The 21,945-nt window shown below is 21.8% G+C and overlaps 6 protein-coding genes across 6 annotated transcripts; 4 read left to right on the top strand and 2 right to left on the bottom strand. All coding sequences in view use genetic code 6, as the record gives it.

The window, feature by feature from the left end:
- Positions 1-965: 965 nt before the first annotated feature.
- Positions 966-3,067, bottom strand: TTHERM_00848110 (AMP-binding enzyme family protein; the record flags this gene model as incomplete). The annotated part of the gene is made up of 4 exons (XM_001009303.2): positions 966-1,129; positions 1,184-1,412; positions 1,793-2,191; positions 2,240-3,067. 4 exons carry the CDS (start codon positions 3,065-3,067, stop codon positions 966-968), a joined length of 1,620 nt encoding a protein of 539 aa, XP_001009303.2.
- A 2,203-nt stretch (positions 3,068-5,270) lies between these two features.
- Positions 5,271-6,178, top strand: TTHERM_00848100 (hypothetical protein; the record flags this gene model as incomplete). Its single annotated transcript, XM_001009302.1, has 3 exons — positions 5,271-5,445; positions 5,875-5,970; positions 6,000-6,178. The coding sequence occupies 3 exons, from the start codon at positions 5,271-5,273 to the stop codon at positions 6,176-6,178; spliced, it is 450 nt and encodes a 149-aa protein (XP_001009302.1).
- A 1,666-nt stretch (positions 6,179-7,844) lies between these two features.
- TTHERM_00848090 (eukaryotic translation initiation factor 2 alpha subunit) lies at positions 7,845-9,677 on the top strand (the record flags this gene model as incomplete). The annotated part of the gene is made up of 5 exons (XM_001009301.3): positions 7,845-7,922; positions 8,123-8,300; positions 8,511-8,935; positions 9,155-9,298; positions 9,540-9,677. The coding sequence occupies 5 exons, from the start codon at positions 7,845-7,847 to the stop codon at positions 9,675-9,677; spliced, it is 963 nt and encodes a 320-aa protein (XP_001009301.1).
- An 886-nt stretch (positions 9,678-10,563) lies between these two features.
- TTHERM_00848080 (hypothetical protein) lies at positions 10,564-10,942 on the top strand (the record flags this gene model as incomplete). The annotated part of the gene is made up of 2 exons (XM_001009300.1): positions 10,564-10,710; positions 10,757-10,942. The coding sequence occupies 2 exons, from the start codon at positions 10,564-10,566 to the stop codon at positions 10,940-10,942; spliced, it is 333 nt and encodes a 110-aa protein (XP_001009300.1).
- A 665-nt stretch (positions 10,943-11,607) lies between these two features.
- TTHERM_00848070 (GRAM domain protein) lies at positions 11,608-18,211 on the top strand (the record flags this gene model as incomplete). Its single annotated transcript, XM_001009299.3, has 8 exons — positions 11,608-12,511; positions 12,812-12,903; positions 12,963-13,569; positions 14,001-14,912; positions 15,019-15,511; positions 15,577-15,871; positions 15,992-16,367; positions 16,545-18,211. 8 exons carry the CDS (start codon positions 11,608-11,610, stop codon positions 18,209-18,211), a joined length of 5,346 nt encoding a protein of 1,781 aa, XP_001009299.2.
- Positions 18,212-19,069: 858 nt separating this feature from the next.
- TTHERM_00848060 (von willebrand factor type A domain protein) lies at positions 19,070-21,720 on the bottom strand. The gene has a single exon (XM_001009298.2). The coding sequence runs from the start codon at positions 21,593-21,595 to the stop codon at positions 19,094-19,096; it is 2,502 nt and encodes an 833-aa protein (XP_001009298.2). The 5' UTR covers positions 21,596-21,720; the 3' UTR covers positions 19,070-19,093.
- Positions 21,721-21,945: the final 225 nt, after the last annotated feature.

Genomic DNA, 21,945 nt, shown 5'->3' with positions numbered 1-21,945 from the left:
AAAAAGTAGTTATTAAATAAAATAACAAATTAAAAGAACTATTTAAGCAACAATATATATATCTCAAAGCTAAAGGAAAAGTTAGAAACATTAAAAACACTGAATAATAAATGACATTCAGTGAAAATTTTTCAATATTTGTTAAAAAAAATATGAATAAACCTACTATAAAATCAAATCATATTTAACTTCGATAAGAATTCGTTAAATTTAATGAAGATTACCTCTTAAAACCCAAAATATTCCTAATATTACTCAAATTTAAATATGATTAAACCAACCAAGTTTAGGATTAATTATTTTTTGTTTAATATAAATAAAAATTAACTATAAAAATTATTTTTAGGCTATTATTACAGGCAGAACTTCAAGTTTCGTAGGCTTATGATATTAAACCTATTTATTTTATTGATTGGCTAATTTGAAAATTAAACATTTTAGAATGAATAACTTTTCTTTTAAATTATATTTTTCTTATAAATTACATACATTTCTATAAAAGTCAATTATTTTTTAATATTTATATAAACAAAAGCTATTTATTTATTTTTCTAATTTATCTTTATTTAAAAGATTTATGTATCAAAATTAAAACTCTTACATTTTTATTCGCTTCACCTCCCTCCCCTCCCCTATGCCCTTTAAAATAATGAAAAATATAAAAATTCATTATTAAAGATAAAAATTAGTTTTTCAGTGCGGTTTTAAGTAATACCTTATTTCATATCTTTTCTAAAATTTATCATTTGATTCATTTTTCATAAGAATTATATATAAAAAATAAATAGAAAAACTTAAAAACAATGAATACATTATTCATAATAAATATTTTCATCAGTATATTTAAATATATAATAGGAATGTCAAATTTATTTAAAAGGTTGAAAAATTTTTTAATATTAAATTTTTGTTAGAAAATTTTAATAATTTAAAGCAATTAGATTAAAATAAAACTTATTTAACATTCATTAACTTTTTAGTATACTAGTAATTATTCTTTTATCTATTTCATTATTTTTATCTTAATCCATTAAGTTTTTTATAAATTTATTTATATTATCTATCTATAATTTCTAAGATTACAATGTCAAAAATTATTTTTCAAAGTGATTTAACTTACCTTCTAATTCTTTTATAATTTAATAAATTAATTAAATAACTTCAAATTCAATTAAAAATTTACTTTTATATTGGATATCAAAATCGCTACTGTTTAAATCAAGGTTTAAATAGTTATCTGTGAGGCTTACAAATTAGATAGCAGATAATTATTCTTAACTTAGAAGCATTGAAATAGATTTTTTCAAAAAGATTATATCTTCATACATTTGATAGATATCCATGCTTCTTTAAGCTTCTTTATGGATATTTTTTACTTACAAATAATCAATATTCTTGCTTGAAATATGCTGCTTAGATTTTAAAGTCCGTTAAAGTTAAAAGAAATAGTTTGATTTATTTTTATATTATTATATTTTTACCTAAATTTGAAGATTAAATTGCAAATATTTTTCTTCAACTAGCTGTTATTAATTGCTTCCATCCTTGAAGAAATGAATTCCTTAAAAGCTTATCTGACCTAAAACTAATAACTGCTCTCATCACTTACAATTAATTTTTTGGATATAGTTTAATTTATTAATGGAAGGGAAATCTTCTATAAGCTCTACTTATTCTAACTAATAATTGTGCTATTTTAATCTTAAATTTACTAGGCTGAAAAAAATAAATTTGCCTCATATTTATTCAATATTTTGTCATTTTTTTATTTAATTAGCTTTTACTAAAATACCTTTTTATTATGGAATTTTTTTTCTCCATAAGAATTTTATGAATCGTTAATTTCTTATTCATTAATGTCATATTTTTTATTATAAATATAATTTCCTAGATTAGAGTAGTTAGTTTACGAGTATTGTTGATTATCTTTTGAATTTATCAATTCTTTACTTCTTTAATTTTTGATTTCATCTTTTTAAATTATAGAACTTTGAAAATCTAAAATATTTTATTGGGTAAATGAATTTTTAATCTAATTTTATTCAACATAATCTTTAAATTTTGCTTTGAAATTTGGTAAAACTATTGCAGATGGTAAGCTTTCCTATTCTAAATTATCTTCAATATACTCATTTTAAATATTTAAAGATTTTAGATAAAAGTCATTTTTCTATTGTATCATATCATTATGCTTTAGTATTTATTGATTTTTATCTTAGAATAATTTTGTAAGAATTACCATAAAAATGTCTTAGTATATTAGTTTTTTTGAGAAAAATCTTCCAATTATTCTTGAAAAAATAATTATAAAAGTTATACTATTAACTTATGCTAAAACTTCAGTGATTGCTGGATATTAAATTTAGAATTATTGTAAAATTTCATCTAATAAAATGTTCTCTTAGAGGTATGGCCCTAGTCCTTCTTCCAAAGATAACTACCTATCAAAGCTTTATAAGAGTTAATCATACTAAATAGGTGAGGAGTAAGTTTATTAAGTTTGGAAAACTAACCCTTCGCTTACTTAAGTGTTTTATAGCTGTGTTTTTAAAGTGCTGATTATGCATTAACTTGGAGTTAGATAATTGAAGATATTTCTATAATAGGTCTAAATTTTCATGGAAGTTGTATTATATTATTAAGTTTTTAATTTTAAATAAAATTGACCATAAAGACTACTGATAATATTATCTATATCTTACTATTGAGCACAGTTGTCAGGAACAGTAGTTTTTATTTAATCTAAATCACGACAGCCATATAAGCTTATTTATAGTTAGGATATAATCTGCTTATTTGTATCCAAAAGTAAAGTGTAGTTATTACTTAATTTAGAAAAATCAACGCAGTTTAAACCTTAAAGTTAGGGATCAGTGCATTTAACAACGTCCAGATTGACATATTGCATGAAATTGTTAATAGGATCACTATAATAATACTGAGCGTAGTATACTAAATAAGTTACATTTGAGTTTGCTTAAATTTAGTCAATAGTCAAAGTAGCGTTATATTAAAAAGTAAAACCAAGAAGATCTTAAGAAAAGGGCATTTCTAGCTTTTCATTCATAATAAAATTTTATGATCTAAATTTTGGATCTATCTAATTACTTGCATAGAGTACAATTAAGTAAATAAAGTAAGAAAAAATTATGAAAACAGATGCCACTGTAAGAACTGTACCTTACAGGCTGCTCTTTTTAAAGTCTTAACTACCCAAGTTAAAGTAAAATTCAGAAGAGAATAAATCAAATTTAAGCATAAAATAATTAGATAGACTAAGAGATTTTCCTATTTCCTATTAATTTGTTTTAATATGTTTTGTTTTAAAATTATAATTATTAATTTTTACCTTTCTTGATAATTTATCAGCTTTATTTATACTTGCGTGAACCAAAAAAAACTATTCATTAAATAATTAAATTGAATTTCAATAAAATATAAACAAAATTAATTTAATTTTTAAAAATTTCTGGTATTATTAACTTATATTTATATTTATTTCTTTTATTGATTGATTGATGAGTTTTATTTTTTCTCAAAAAAAATTTTATAAATATAATTATAATAAAATATAAGTAATTCACTGGTCATAAATTATTAAACATTAAACTCCTATTTATTATGTTGAGAGAAATATTGTATATTATTATTGCATAATAAAAATGTATGGATATTAATAAATGAAAATAACACAATAAAATATTTTTTATTTCTTATTTTATATAAATAATCAATGATATGCTTACTTTCTTAAAAAAACTGAAATAAAATATATGAAAAATATATTTTCAGTAAAATAAAATAAAAATAATTCACTGTTCATAAATAATTTGCCATTTTAATTGATTATTTATTATTTTTACTGGAATAATGTTTATTATAATTATTATTTTTCTACAATCATGCAAGTATTATAAAATTTTTTATCTATGAATAGATAAGAATAACTTAAAAATATAATTTCAATTTCTTATATTTATTTAAATTGCGATAAATTTATTGAAGAAAATATTTATAAAATATACAGTGAAATGCCTATTTAATTTACAAAAAGCGAAATATAATATATCTGAATAACATAATAAATAAAGCTAAATAAGATTGAAACAGATTTATTTTTGAGTATTTAGAAAGCTATAAATTCGCAAAATGTAAATTTGAAATAATAGACACCCATGTCATTTTTTTTGAAAAAATATTTTTTGAAAATTTTAAAAATTTAATAATCAAAATTGATAAATTTAAGAAATTAATTAAATAGAAAAGATTACAATAATCTATTTGGCATCAATATATAAATATTTTCATTAATATTTTTAAATATATTTATTACATGAATGTCTAATTTAAAATTTTTTAATAAATTTATATTAATTAAAAGCAATTGGATTAAAATATATATTAACATTCATTCACTTTTTAATATACTAGTAATTATTCTTTTGTCTACTTAATTATATTTATCTTATTCAATTAATTTTGTTATAAATTTATTTATATTATCCATCTATAATTACTTAGATTACAATGTCAAAAATTATTTTTCAAAGTGGTTTAATTTATTTTTTATTCCTTTATAATTTAATTATATAATCAAATAACTTTAAATTCAATTTAAAATTTACTTTATATTGGATATAAAAATCGCTACTGTTTAGATCAAAATTTAAATATTTATCTGTGATTATTAATTAATTATTTTAGTTTTAAGATAATTTAATTTATAAAATTTAAGAAAACATAAAATAAAAATTTTATTTTAATCTAAAACATAAAAACAAACAATAAATTTAAAAATAAATTATGAGTAAAATTAAAGTATTAATATATATTTATAAATTAATCAATATATAATTAAATAAAATATGAAAAAGAAAAAACATAAAATTGAATTATCATAAATTTGTTTAAAATTAAATATAAAAACTTATTTATTTATTTATTAATTTATTTTTTTTTTTTTAATTTTACAATAGCTACAGAAAAATATACTGTAAATAGCAATAATATTGATAGTCATAAATATTAATACTCTGTCTGCAATATGTATTTCCTTTATATGATAATAATTTTTAAAAATCTAATTTCAAATTTTCAAAACTCTCCTCTAATTTGACTAGATACTACTAAATTATTCAGCAATTTAAAGGCTTAGATAAAAATATAATCCATATTACTATTAAATAAGCTAGGAATATTCTAAAAAGCATATGATCTTTAGCCCTTTTTACTTATGAAGTGCCTACTAAGAAACTAAAAAAGCAGATGTGATGAATTATTATAATATTTATTTTGAGTTAACTAATAGCTCTGACAAATTAATATCTTTCCTTTAAAATATTAAAATTTTTGGTTACATAAATTTAGGAGAGCTTCTAGAAGTAGAACTTTTGTGGGAAAATATAAAGCAAAATGAAAATCCAACCAACTAAGTGATCATTTAAGGTTATCAACTTGTTCAGCTAAAAAAAGAATCTAAATAAAAAATAGATATATTCAAATAGAGAGAGCTATTTTGAATACCTTACCATAAAAGACTTTTTTTTGACATAAAATTTAAAAATTAATTAAAACTTTTAGCTTTTAAATAAAATTATTCTAATCAAAATTGTATTTTTTAAATTCATTAGTTTGTTTTTAGTTTATTTTATCAAATTTTTGATAGTATATTTTAAGTAAATTAGCTAAAAGATAAGATAGATGTTTTTTGTGACAGAGATAATTAATTAATTAATTAATTATAAAAAAATTTTTAGTTTATAATTAGAGGCTTTATTTATAAGGAAAAATGAATAAAATTTTATAAAAAAGCCTGGGTTTTCTAATAAAAAAACAGTAAAAACCGATGTTTTTACACTAGGCACTTAATAATAGCTTCGCTACTTTAAATTTTGATGTAAAGTATTGTAAAACATGAGGATCAAATAGAGCTTTGCGTTTACTCGAATCACATTTACAGTCAACTTTCGAGTAGGGCAATTAAAATCATTAAGTTAAAGTGAATCGCTTCCCATCATAAGAAAAAGATCATAGTTTTGAAGTTTTCCTCTAAATTAATACAGATGATCAAGTTTAGGTGTGGAGTAAATTAAAAGGAGATGGCTCTTTAGCAGGAGATAATATTCATACTTTGGTTGATAGAGTTGAATAATAAATCAGTTTTTACGAAGACAGATGATGAAAGCAGCGTTTGCCAAACGCAAATATTAAATATGGCCATCCCACAAAAAATGTTTACTAATTAGCAGGTTTTATCTATTGAAAAGTGAATAAATAAATATCTGACTCTAACTAATAAAATAGTCATTCATTTGATTTGTAGGATGTCTTTTCAAATTGAAGTATAACTATTCATAACAAAGAATACAATTTCCTTATTTACCAATGAATGAAAATTTCTAAAGTACTTACTGAGATTTTCATGAATCCTAATACTAATAAGCCAAAAATAGTATTCCTATTATTTATAGTTGCCTTCCTTTGGAAAGTTCTTAGTTTTTTTTGTTTTCTTGTATATTTGTTTGTTTGTTTGCTTGTTTTTTTTGCAACACACATTTTTTAGAATATCAAGTTATAAATAAATAAGAAATTTCCTTAAAATTTCCTTATTTTAATCTATCAATCATGTAATTTAGACTTAACAAAATCTCATAATTTACTTTTATGGTTGGTGGATTATATTTTTAATATTTAAATTAGATTAAATGTAAACATAATTAATTAGTAATTAAATTAATATTTAAGAATTAGTGTAAAATAATACATTTATATAAAGAAAGAGAGCTATAAATAGTAGGTAATAGAATCTTTGGTGCATATATATGAACAAATATATTTATTTTTGAATATAAAATAGATCATAAAGCTAATAAATTAAAAAAGATTTTATATAAATTGATTATCAAATATATTAATGAATATCATTAATTGCTTTTTAAAAATAGGCTTCTTATTATATTATTTCCAATTAATGTTTTAGTTAAATTTTTAATAGAAACTAAATAGCAAATTCATAAATAAATAAATATATTTAAAAACATTAAATTTATTACAGTTTGAAATACAATAAATTAAAAATATATCTATATTATACATGTTAATGAATAGATTATTACTAAAATATATGTTAAATTTCAATACTTTTAGATATATATAAACATAATATTAATTCAAAATCATTAAAATTAAAAATTAAAAAATTTTTAATTCTTAAACTTTTTCACTGTTTTTAATATGGTATAAATATGTGAGAAAGACAATATTTTTTTTGTTTATAATACATTTTTATTGATTTAAAAAAAACCTAATAAACACATTTAAGTATCTTAAAGTTTGTTGGTGATCAGGATTTACTGAAATATTTATTTAATTAATATTCAATTTTGTTTAATTCAAAATTTGTAAATTATTTAAATTTAATTTTTTACTTTTTTTTAATAAAAAAATAAATAAAATGTTTTAGAAAGATTTTTTAATTTTAAAGTGAGAGATAAAATGAGTTAAAATCTTATTATTATAAAATAGATAAAATAATATAAGATCTATAATTGATTTGAAGGATAATTAATATCTTGATTAAGCATTTATTTAATAAGGTCTTGGAAAATGAATGAAATTTTAGTTATTTTATTGTTTTATATCTTTATTAAAAATTAGAAAAAAGATAATTTTGATCAACTTGTTTATTAAGAAAGAAAGAAAAAAGAAAGAATTAAAAGGATAAAGAAAGAAAGAAGTTTTTAAGTTTAGTTTTGAAGGTAAATAAATACAATAAGAAATTAATTAGCTTAATATACAAATTAATTAACCAATTAAATAAATAATCAATCAATAAACATAGAAAAATGGCTGAAGATAGAAAGAAAATTCAAACCCATCGTTTTTACGAATAAAAGTATCCCAAGGAAAATGACTTGGTTGTCGTAAGCAATATGATTCATATTTAAATCAAATAGATAGATTTAGCATTTTTTTAAAATTAAGCTAAGCACTTAGATTAATTTTTTCATTATTTTAAGCAATATTAAATTTATGAATGAATTAAACTTTATTTAATAGAAAATAAAATAGAATTAAAGTTTAAACACATAAATGCAATATAATTTTTATAAATATCAAATAGGTCGAAGTTGTTAAAGTTGAAGAAAACTGCTGTTATGTTTAACTTTTAGAATACAACAGAATCGAAGGTATGATTACCCCAAACGAAATGACCAAGCAAATGTAGTAAAGTATTTAGAAGGTTTTAAAAATTGGTAAATAAGAAGTTGTCCAAGTTCTTAGAGTTGATGAAGAAAAAGGTAAAACTATAAATTTAAATTGAAAACAATTCAAATTGCTTGAAAAATACTTTATGGAATAATTTTCAATCCAAAATGGTAGTTTTTCATTTGCTAATGCAATTACGATTAATAGGATATTAATAAATAAATAAATATTTTATTTAGATTAATAATGAGAATTTGGAATAAAATGAAAACATATTTTTTGAAAAATAAAAAACAAAATAGGTTATATTGATTTAAGTAAGAAGAAAGTTAGAAACAATCAAGATAATGCCTGTTTAGATAGATTCTCTAAGGCTAAGGATATCCATTCAATTTTGATTACTGTCTGCGAATCTCTCCCTTAAGATTGCAGTGTTAAAATTGATGATTTATATACTAAGATTGTTTGGCCTTTATACAAGTTATTCAACCACGCTTATGATGCCTTCAGATTCGCTCTTAACGATGAAACCATCATCACCAAGATTGACATTGCTGCTGAAGTTAAAGAAAAGTTGCTCTAAGTTATTAGAAGACGTTTGAACACTCAACCTATGAGAATCAAGGCTGACTTTGAATTAAGATGCCACGAATACGAAGGTATTGATGCTATTAAGGCTGCTTTACTCGCTGGTGAAGCCAAATCAAGAAATAAATGCGATGTTAAAGTAAAAATAAATAAAAATTTCTTATAAATTATATAAAATATCTCTATCTATCTATTGATGCTAACTTGATAGATGTATCAAATTTATTATTAACTATAAAGATATCTTTTAAATAAATAAATCAATCTATCAATCAATCAATAATAGCTGCCAGTTTTTGTTATTTTTGCAATACATTTTTAACTTTTTGTGTTAATATAATTTTAAATTTTATTCTAGTTTGAAATCATTGGTTCTCCCGTCTATGCTGGTTGCATCGTCACTCAAGACAAAAATTTAGGTATTGAAGTTCTCAACGAAGCTTTGAAGGCTGTTGAAGAAGTTATTATCTCTAAAAAGGGTTCTTACAAGCTTAGAACTGAGGTATTCATTAGATTTTATATTTAGAATTTTAAAAAGTTAAATAAGTATTTTAGAGTTTTAGTCAGATAGAAATAATTAAAATAGGAATTAGATATTTATAAAAAACAATGTTTATTAAAATTAGCTTAGAAATTAATGAAATAGAAATTTAATTTATTTAGAAAAAAATGAAATAGAAAATTAATTTATTTAATTTGTTAATAAAAAATAAATATTAATGTTAATTAATTCATTATAAAAGCCTAAAATTTATGGTGATAAAGCTCAAGATAACTTAGAAATGTTGGAAAAGGCTGAAGAAGAAGACGAAGATGATGAAGATTCTGAAGTCGAAGGTATGGGTGATGACGATGAAGAAGATGAAGAAAACGATAACTGAGTTAATTGATTTGTTGATCCATAAAATATTTAAAAAACAAACACGTGATAAAATAAATAAACAAAGTGTATAAATTAATTAAATAACATTTTTAAAGCACGGCTATATTTATAAGTAATTGAGTAAGAGATGGTTAATTTAAACATGATTGCTATTAAAACTCAATTTCTTGTCAACTAACATGCATAAATAATCAAGAAATAGAATTTATAAATTATTAATTATAATAATTTTTAGCATTTGTATCGATCTATTTTATTTAATCTTTTGTGTATTAAGTTAATCATTTCTACAAAACTGTCATATTTAAATTTGTCATCAAATTATATTTATTTATTTGTTTGTTTGTTTATTGTTTTTTGCATGTTACAATTTATATTCAAAATTGATAGAGTTTAAAGCTTTAATGACTCACTTACAATTATTTCTCAAATTTAGAAGTAATTTGAATTCTAAAAATCTTATTAGATTCTCAATAATTTTTATTATACAAATTTTTTTAATTACTACAACAACACACTTTAAAAGGAATTTTACATTATTTTATCTTTTTTCCTTTACTTTGATAATTAAATATCCAGATAAGGAAGAGAAAAAACTTAATTCGATTATAATTTTTTAGGTTCCATGATGTTTGTGTTTACATTTTTACTTTCTATTTTAAATAGTTTTTAAAATCTTTTTTGATTAGAATTTGTAATTTATTAGCATTTGGTTACAATGAAATAAATCTATTTGATAATGGCCACTCAATTAGTAACCAAATCAAAAAATATTTATATTATTCTAAAATTTAATAAAAAGCTTACATTTTTAAAAACAAATACGCAATCGAGAAAATTATGAAAAACAATATCTAAATTTTTTGATTATTTTTTTTTTAGAAATGATTGAAGAAATAGTTTTTGATTTAGTTTTAGAAAATGAGATTGATTTTAGCTGGGAAGAAAAATCTAAGATAGAAAGAAAAATATTTATTAGCTATAAACTTGAGGTGATTAAAGATTTTTAATAATATTATAAGATAGACGAAGTAAGTCAATAAATTTTAGTTTAATTTATTGATATTAATTTTATAGAAGTTGGTTAAACAAGAAGATTACAGACACACATCAATCAATCAATCTTAACTTTACAAAATATTAAAAAAGAAATTTTACGATCAAAAAAATATCGCAAACGAAATAATTTGGTTGATGAAATATTACTCAGATTTTATTTTTATTTGGCTTAGCTAAATAAAAAAAATTAATAAGCGAACTTGATATTATTATAGATTATTATAGTTCTAAATTACCTGAAAATAAATAGATAATTTATATATTTCATTTCAAGCATTTAAGATTCAACTGAACTGGTAAATATTTTCTTCAATCAGTAAGTATGAATGACAAGCTTTTATAATGAAAGAAAGAAATAAATAAATAAATAAATAAAGATATATTTAAAGCATCAATAAAATCTAATAAGGCCTCAATATCTACTTCTCTTAATAAAGTTATTGGTTGTGAGGCAAATAAATCAATTTGATTGTTTTTTCAAGTTTTGATTTTGTTTGCTTGCTTATTTGCAAATGAATGCATTGTATCACGATATTCATAGATAAATTGTTTAGAAATTACATACGAAGTGATAACTTAAATCGACTTATTAAATGCAATTTTGTTGCCAAAATATAACAAATTTTTAATATAATTCTAAGTTAAAAGGATAATAATTAGTGAAAATATATAATTTCTTTAGCATAGAATAAGCGCACAATCTCCTATCAAGTTTTAGCAAAAATCTTATAGCCACAAATAAAATCATTTTTAAATAAGCATAAAACAAGTTGCAGTTTTATTTGTGTTCAATATAGGCCCAATAATTTAATAGAAATCTTCAAATACCGCATTTTTTAGACAAATAATTTAATTGAATTTCTTAATTAATGGAATACTAAGACGATATTTAAAGGTATTAAATACCCAGATAGCTATTAAGTCTTGATATGATTACTAATATCCAAAAAAGACTCAGAGACTATAAAGTTAGCATTGAGTATATAGTGTAGTTTGTTGTTAAGTCTCAGAAGCACTTTGAAAATCACTTGAATGCGATTAAAGATATGGCTGACTCTTTTAGCTTAAATCCTAATTAAAAGCACATTATGAATGCCAACTCTAACTTTGGAAGATATTCGCTTAACAACCAACCTGTCTTCTCCTAGATAGTCAACATTTTCAAAGAAGCTATTTTCGAAATATTAGAACTAAATCCTGCTTTTTCTAAGGATTCAACAGAGTTCGTTGAACAGATGAATAAGGAGTTAGACGAGGTCTAGTTAAATTACTGCAAGATAGCAAAGGAGTCTATTTTAATATATAAGGAACATGAAAAAGAGTTCTACAACTAGTTCAAAAATTATAAATAGCAATCGAAGGAAACATTAAAAAAAATAGAAGAATACAATAACTGTCTAAACGACCCAAAGTTGCATTACAATCCTAAAGAAAAGCAATTGAAGTGGGAAAAGCTAGAAAAAGAATACAGTTTGCTTGGATAAAAAGAAAATATTTTCTTTGACACCTTAGAGTTGATTCAGACTAACAAAAAAGCACTTGGAATTAATCTCTAAGAGCTTATGCAAAAAAATTAAAAAGGTTTGGTGGAAATAATAAGAATTTTTATATTATATGTAATGAAATCTTCGACTTCATTTGTCCTTTTCTTTTTCTTCTACTCAAACTACTTGCATAAGCAGCTAGAAAAGAATAGTAAATTTCAATGGAGTCCTGAAATCATCCCTCCTCCTCTTTCTTACTCATCCAAAAGTCAACCTTTCGACTCTCAAAGTATTTAATTTTTAAACTTTAAAAAATTTGAATTAGAACATTTCTCTAAAAAAAATTAACTAAGAAAATCGATTTCTACTTAAATTTAAATTAATTACTGGAAAACAAATGTAAAGAAAAGGCAAATTCTATTTAATTCAATTAAATTTTTTGCAATATCTTTTGTTTCTAGAAAAGAAACTTAAATATTAAATAGAATTTTATTCAAATTCAATTTTTCATTTCATTTACTTATTATTAATTTTCAATTGGTTTTTATAATTTGAATTTAATCCATTTAAATTTATTTTTAAAATAAAGATAAATTCCCTAATTTCTTGTATACTAATTACAATCTGACTGACCATTAGTTAGTGGAGTTCTCTGATTATGCCAAGATATACATCCACGATGTAAGAAATATGTTAAATTTAGATTTTATTTAATGATTTATAAATATTATTTAAATTAGATAGAAAAATAGTCTTCAGCTAGATAAAATGAAGTAGTTTTATCTTTGAAATTCTTAGAATCTCTAAGAGACTACTTGGAAGGATGTGCTAAAGGACTTAAAGAGTTATAAGCCAAATTTGATACAAAAACAAAGTAAAATATAGCTTAATTAATGGGAAAAGAAGTAAGCCTTTAGATAAACATCTTATAAAATAACATTGAAATCGCTTCAAGCCAAATAACTAAACACAGCAAAATAGTAAATGCTCAATATGAAAAAATAAAAACTCATCTGCAAAGCCTAAAAGAATGTCATCAAAGAGTTTTTACTGGCTTAAATAAATCCTTGTTTGATCACAATAGAATTAGAGATGAATTTAAAATTGTTCTTTTATACTAAAGCTAGTACCAATATTAATCAGCCTACAATACTGTCCCTAGCTAGAGAAATTATTAGCCACCATAATATATAAATGACCATTACAGAATGAGCCCATAAAGCTCTATTAACTCATAAAACTAGATGTCTCAGCCAAACTTCTAAATTATAAAGAAAAAGATAGTTGATCACCTACCTGTTTTGCAAGAATGCATTATTTTCTTTTTGAATGACTACGAAAAAACAAGTAAAATATATTTTTTCTTTTTTTATGTCAATAATCGACAAATTAAATCAATAATTTAGTTTATTTGGCCAACAAAAAAATCTTAAAATTAAAAGTTTGATAAAATTTGCTAATAATTATTTTAATTTCAAATATTTTTTGTCAATTTATTTTTTCTTTCTTAAAATAATCTAAATATGAAAATTAAAGATTTATTTTAAATAATTTTAATATTTTTTAAAGTTTTTTGATATGGTTTGATTTAAAATGATAAATTTAAACTTAACTTTTTTGATACTTTTAAAATATTTTACAATGAATTTTCAAATTTTATTATTAAATCAATAAAAAAGATAAAAAATAATTAGATTTTTTATGATTAAAAATTTTTAATATTAGAGTTATATCCAAGATATTTGTAATCGAATTTGATTAATATTTTTTTAAATTAGATATTAAAGAATTGAGTGCAATTAGAGAGGGATTAAAAAAATTGGTAGTTCAGATTGAAAACAGCTGTAAAGAGATGGTAGATGAAGTTGAAAAGTAAGAATAAAATAAAAGGAATCTAGAAAATGGTCATCTTATAGGAAATTCTGGTTATTAAACTAGTATTTAAAATAAAGTTGATGAGAGCTCAATTCAAATGTTTGTATAGGAGCTATTAAGAAAAGATGAAGTCTATAAAATTTTATATTCTGATATGGACTAAGATGTATAGAATTTATAAGTGGATTTTTCTAGGCAAACTTATTTCAATCATAATTTAATTGATAATCTAGAACCGCCATCAAGATATAACCAAATTAGTAAATTTACTAGAAGATAGTCTTTATTTGATACATAAGAGGATGAAGAAAATGAGAATTTCCTAAGCTTCTAATCTAATTCTGAAGAAGAAAAGACAGCTAAAAATGACAATTTAGAAGAAATTGGGTATTAAACCTATGGAGATAATTTAATATAAAATTAAAATGGAAATCATCTTTAAAATAATTCGCAACAATAGAATTAACAGTTTAGAAAACTTACTTCTTAAGATAGCTTGTAGTTGAATAAAACTCCTTCTCAAGCACGAAAGCAAGAACTTTAATAGCATGAAGAATTTATTAAAAAAAGAATCTAATGGATTGAGGGCGAAGAACTTAAGCATCATTTTTCTTGTGCTTTCGCTTAAAGTATAAATTTGCAGGGAAGAATTTACATTACAAACAAAAGACTGATTTTCTAAAGCTATTTTAATGGCAACACAATATTTTTTAATGAAACCATTCTAGAAATCCCTAAAGGCGATATTTTGCAAATTCACAAGAAAAAGAATATGCTTTTATTTGATAACGCTATCCAAATCGATGTCGTTAAAGGTAAAATTGCTTAACAAATGATAAATATTTTTTTAAACTTATTTGATTTATTCATTTTTAGTTTTATTTAAAATTATTTAAATTAAAATATTTAATAAAAAACTAGGTTCTTTGTTATTTACTCAATTCATTTATAGAGATGATGCATATAATGCTATATAAAAAGTATTATAGCCTGTAAATATGGTAAGCTAAGCAAGTCCTTAGAGAGGAATTTAGAATTAAGAAGAAAAGAAATAATATGTTTACTAAACTCCAAGTAAAAGTGTAAAATCCAAATCACAAACATCTATTTAAGAAGATAGAGATGAGCCCAGTAATGAAAAAATCCAACAATAAAAAATATAGCGTAAATAAAACATAGAATCTATCATCAAATAAAATGAAACATTCAAATTTGAATTATGTGATGTCATTTTAAAAGGAGAAAATATTACCATTAGGGATGTTTTCTAGGCTTGTTTGGGGGATTTCCAGTATTAGAATCCTTCGACCAACACAGTTTATGATAACTTTTTCTATTATTATATCGAAAACGTAATGAAGTGCTGGAATATACAGATAGAAAAGTGGTCTCCACCACCACCTTAATACTTTTAGTAAGAAATTTAATTTATAAATTCATTTCAAAATATTTTTTATTTATTAATTTAAATTTATTCAGACAACAAAATTATCCCTTCTCTGAAGAAAATGAGAAAAAGAAAGAAAAAGTATAAGATTGGATTGAAATTAGCTAAAGATAAGTTACCTATGACAAAACCATCCCTCTTTCAGGAATGCCTTTCCTTCCTAAGTTTTGCAAAGTCTCTGAAAAACAAAAAATTATTTTTATAAGTCCTGATGAGCTTATATTTGAACTTGAAGCTTACTCTTCTGGAGCTCCCATGACAGACACATTCTATCATTTCATAAGAAATACATTTGTATAATTAACTCCAGACACTGTGAGCTACAAAGTAATTAATAATAAAATATAAATGAATAATTAAATTAAATTAATTATAAATCAAGAACAAATTTTAATTAATCCTTTAGAGATAAGTCAAAATAAAAATTATAAATTTTAATAAATACAGGTTTAAATGGATGTTAGATTCTTAAAAAGCAACTGGTTTAGTGGAACTATTGATTCTTAATCGTAAAAGGAAGGTGTGAAATCAACCTAAGAAATTTATAAAAGCTTTTAAGAAAGATTAACTCAGTTTTTATAAGATAAAAATGAAAAAAGAAGGAATTTAATAGCAAAAAGTGATGCAAACGATGACTCTGATAAAAAAAGCACCCTCAGTATAAAGAAAAAAAGCGCAGCACAAGATTTTTCTCATCAAATCAGAGTACGATAATAATAAGTATTGGACAGTATTGATCCTTACGATAAATACAAACACGACATTATTGACCTTAAGTTTAGTGATCCTGTTAATGGTCTTAAAGTTAATGAAGTTTTTAAAAGTAAATCATTATTTTTTTATTTTTTAAAATATTATAAAATTTCAATTTCTTTTTTTTCTATTTTAAATTTTCCTACTTAAAATAAATTTCATTAATTTTTTTCTTTCTTTCTCATACTTTAAAAAATTTTTATTTCATAAAAATAATTAATTGATTTTTAAAAATAATCCTTAAAAGTAATTTTTGATGATACAATTTCATATTAAGGCTTCTCAGATGTTTATGAATACTTAAAAATTAAAAAATTCAATGATAAAAATTATCAAGCAACTAAGTTTTTACCTCCAGTTCCTTCTTTCATACACGAAGTAAGTAGTTCTGAAGAAGAAATTTTGTAAAAAATTATAAACTCTCCTCATTACAGTGAGAGAGAAATAAAATTCACTCATCCTCTACCTCCTTCTAATATTCCTTTTATGCCTAAAGAATGTCAAGTTAAAGAAGTTCTTAAAGCTTACTATGTATCTGATTAAATGCTTATCCTTAATATAGAAGCATTTACTAGTGGAATCCCTAAAGGTGATTCTTTTAGTGTTAGGGTGAGATATTAATTTGAATAAATTGACCCATTCACTGTATAATTATAATAAAAATCTTACCTACACTTCATGCAAAGCACGTTTCTGTAAGGTTAAATTGAAAGCAACACTATAGAATAGTAGAGAATATCTGCTAAAGTGATTATACCCTTTTTTGAGTAGATTGTTTCTCAATATATTTCAAACAAATAGTAAGTAAACCTTAGCAAATAAATAGCTAGTTAGAATAGTTCTCCAATCAAACAAAGTGATACTTAAAAAAAAGAAAGTTTAAAAGCTGAAATAGAAAACAGAAAAAGAAGAATTCTCTCTTCTATAGAACCTAACGAAAAATACAAACATAAATTGATAGATTACACATTCAACTATTAAAATTAAGCAATCAATTTGCAATAAGTTTTTAATTTCTTCTTCAGCGATTCACTTAAATTTAAAGAATACTCTGATTTTTAGGAATACATAAAAAGAGGTAAAATGGGAGATTATGATTATTAAAGTACTTTGTTTTCTCCTCCTATTCCTAAGTATTTCTAGTTTAAATCATAAAGACTCGATGAAGATCTAATAGCTTCTCCTGATTATAGTGAGAGGGAGGTTAGATTAACTCATCCTTTACCTCCTAGCAATATCCCTTTTATGCCAAAAACTTGTTAAGTAAGAGAAGTAACAAGAGTTTATTGGGTTTCAAACGATACCATAGTTGTCAATTTAGAAGCCTTTACAAGTGGTATACCTAAGGGAGACTCTTTTACTGTTCGTGTTAGAAGTATATTTAAATAAATAGATGAAGAAAATATACACTTCAGCTAATATAGCTATGTTCATTTCTTAGAAAGCACCTTCCTCTAGGGAAAAATAGAGAATGGCACTATTGAGCAATCCCATATAGCTGTTAAAAATTGTGTATTGCCTGCTTATCAAGAAGCATTCTAAATGTATGTCTAGGAATATCTTAGTAATTACCAAATAGATTTTTTCTAAACAGGATTAAATTTTAAGCAAATTAAATCAGACAACATAAAAATATAAAGCATAGATTTGCAAGATGACCTCAACGAAATTTACAGCCAAACTGATGCTGGTAGTATAGTATTAAGATCTCCAACTTTTCGCAGAAACACTTCGCAGTCAAGCAGAAAGAACTCTAAAAAATTAAACAAACCAATATCTACTGCTAATTAAAATGACTAAATAACTCAACTTAACAAAAATATTAGTGATATGAATGATAAAATTAAAATCATCATCGTAGGCTTCGTGTTGATCTATTTATCAACTTTACTCTTCATTCTTATTTTAAAATGAACTAAAATTAAAGTAAAAAAATAAATGAATAAATAAATAAATAATTAAATCTCTCTATTATTTAAATCAATCAAATAATAAACTTGTAATAAATTTTCTTAACTAAATAACTAACTAACTGTCTATAATTCGATTTTGTTTTATTTTATAAATCCTTTTTAAAAATATAATAAGAATTAGCAATAAAAAATTTAATACATTCTTATTCTTTCATACTTTAAATATATTGCTTTAAAAATTTTAGTTTTATTACTCTTTCTTACACTCATTATTAAATTTTAAAAATTTTAGAATTTGTTTCTAATATTGTAAAGATATTTTTTGATTAGATAAGTTTTATTAAATAAGTTATATTTTTCAGAAAGAAAGCACAGCACAAGTTTAAAATAAAATTAAAATCAGTTTTAAAATCTTAACTAATATTTTAATAGATACTTAAATAAATATCTAATATATTCATTTACATATAAATTCCTTTAAATTTTTTTTAAATTAAATTTCAAAAATCATCTAAGTAAACCTTTTATGCTATATGTAAGCAAAGTTATTTAAATAATTTTCCCATTTAGAAGTAAAATTATTATTTAAGTTTACATTATTGTTTACTAATTTTTTTTAAAAAATAAAATTTTTTATCTAAAATAAGTATTGATTTAACTCTAATTAAAAAATAGGAAGATAATTTTTTAATTTTTTATAGATAATCCTACTATTTTTTTTAAACAATTTTATTTATACTTAATAATTTAGATATTTTTTCATTAATTTCACAAATATCATAATTATTTACATTAAAAATACTTATATATTGTTAATCAATATTTATTTTAATTAAATTATGATTTTTTAATATTAATATTTCTACTTTTATTTATTTAATGTTCATTAATACTAATCTAAAATTAATTCATATACAACATAACTTTCTATTTCTACTTAATAGTCATCACCTGGGTAATTAAAGCATACTCCAAAACTATAATTTGTATTTACTAACATATTTTCTTCTTTCATTTAATTAATATTTTTGTAATCAGGATAATCCATAAATAACACTTTTCTTGTCTATACATTTACTCTTATCTCGACAAAATTAATCTAGTCTCTAACTTCATATAAATTCTTTCCTTTTATAATTTTATTTAATCCATAAATATTACCATTAGAATAAAAACAACATTATTCACTGCCCTACCATTGACTATGTATACATTCTGTTTTCATAATTCCAAAACAAATACCACCATTACAATTTAAATATTTGTTAACTTTGCATCTAAATATATAGTTTAAATTAGGTTCCAACTTATTACATGTCATAATTTAACCTTCTAGGTTTGAAGGTTATTTGACTATGTAATGATTATTTTATTTATTTTTTTCTAAAATTAATTTTTAGCTATTAATATAATTTGTTTTAAAAAAATCAATATTTAATTTTAAAGAAGTTAATTATTGAGTTTCTAGAATTGGAAAGTCAACTAATAATTTATCAATAATTTTGTTATTACCAAGTAAACATGATACTATTTAAGAATAATTTTATTATTCTTTTATAGGAGATTAACTGTTATAATAATTGTCTCCAAACTTTAAAGTAAGCTCTGAAATTTTATCTGCTAATTTTTGTAAGTTATTTAGTTGATTCTCATTAAACTTAGAAAAATTTATATTTGTATTATGACCATTTTAGAAAATGTTTTCATTCAAGAATAAATTTTTTATTATTTATTTATAATTATTTGTAACTTCTTTTACATTTTAAATAAACTAAGCACTACAAAAGTTTGTTTTATTTTCAATTAATGAAATTAGATTTTTAATATCTTAGTTAAGCTTTTATTCTTACTCTTCTATTTCATTTTAATTATTCATCGTATTATTTGTTTCTATACTTTTTGTTAAATTTGATATTTCTATGATCTATTGTTCAGTTAGCTGCTCACCAGTTATAGATAATTTATCAGGCAATAAATAATTTGAGAAATCAATATTATTAATAAATGGTAAAATCTAATCAAAATTATTTTATAAATTGTTTAAAAAGTTCTAAGAACAATGATTAAATTTATTTGATATTAAATTCATAAGAATTTATTTTTTTTAATTATTTTGATCATTTCGAATATGATTTGTATTAATATATTCTGATATATTCTTAATCAAATCTACCTAATAGCTTTCTAACTTTTAAAAATCTATTTTAAGTAAGTCTTCATTCAGAAAATCTTTTACATTATATTAGTCAATTATAAGTGATAGATTTTTTATTATTTCCTAGAGTTTACCAAACAATTCTTTAGAGCAGTAATTTAACTAATTACTTATTAATTTTACTATTAACTGACTCGTTGTCATGTCTTTAACTCTCACATTATTCAAATTATCAAATTTAAAATCTTAATTTTAGAAATGTGTGTTTACTTTGATGTCTTAGAAATTTTTGATTACAAACATATCAATTGAATCTAAAAGTTTTAAAATATTCTAATTGACTTCCTAAGCTGTATCAAAGTTAATTAAAGATTAAAAATTTTCAAAGCGATTAACTGTTTCTTACAAAATTTGCTTATAATTATTTTGATTATTAAAAATTCTGCAAATTGTTTCTTTCAGAAGTAAATTTTATTTGTTGAAATCACCATTTAGCTATGTAATAATTTTCTTCAAGTTATCTTTTTCAGCAAATTAGTTGTATTAAATGATAACCTATTCACCTATATTCCATAGAGACTTAGCTTACTGAAGCATTTATTATTCTTTTTCATTGATTCTTTGTTCAATTGATTTTCTTAAATTCTAAAAATATGAAATAATCCTCTATTATAAGCCTTCTACGGAGAAGTCACCTTAAAATATCACTTAGAGTTTCTACTAAAGCTAGTTGTCTCCCTATACAGGCCAATTATGAAAAAGAGTTTTTTCATTTTCTTCAATAAGACTTATAAGATCTAGAGTATTCTAATTAGGATTTTAAGATAGGCATCTGGCGCATTAGAGAAATTGAGTAGAGTTAGGGTTTGTACTTAGAGAAACAATCCAATTCTTAGGATGTTAAGGGCAGCTTCTATATGACTTTGATAATAAGAGTAATTCTTATTCGCTCAAATTAAGGTTTTCAGCAGATAATAATTAATTCATTTTTAATCTGATATGATCTGAAATTCTTTCTTATATTCTTTTCTTTTCTTTCTTTGTTTAGGCACTTTAATTATTCTTATATTTTGAATAAAAATATAAATAATATTTTTAATTATACTAAATGGATTAGCTTTTATCTTAATTTTTAGACAATTTATTATTTAATAACAGAAAAAGTAATAATTGATATAAACAAAAAGAAGGTAGGTATAATATATAAAATATCTTTATTTTGACTGACATTTAGATATTAGAATATTGTTTTAGCTACAAGTTATCATATCTTAAGTAAAAGATTTGAAATTTATTAATTAGTATATTTAATTATTTGAGATTTTAAAGGCTAATATAATAAATCAATAGTTGGATACAAAAAAATATATTTATTTTTACCTATTTTTAAATTTAAATATTGTTAAAAATAAATCTTCCAGGTAATTTTGTCATCAATACACCGATCAGTGTATTTTATTCATTTATCTGTATTTTATAAAAATCATTTCTCTCATAAATACCTCAATTATCTATATTTATCTCTTCATTTAATCGTTTTTTAAATTATCACTCACTTTTCATATCTATTAATATTTAAA

This window comes from Tetrahymena thermophila, assembly GCF_000189635.1.
Source record: "Tetrahymena thermophila SB210 genomic scaffold scf_8254783, whole genome shotgun sequence".
NCBI lineage: Eukaryota > Ciliophora > Oligohymenophorea > Hymenostomatida > Tetrahymenidae > Tetrahymena > Tetrahymena thermophila.
The sequence above is the reverse complement of the archived record's forward strand: the minus strand, read 5'-3'. Positions and strand labels throughout refer to the sequence as shown.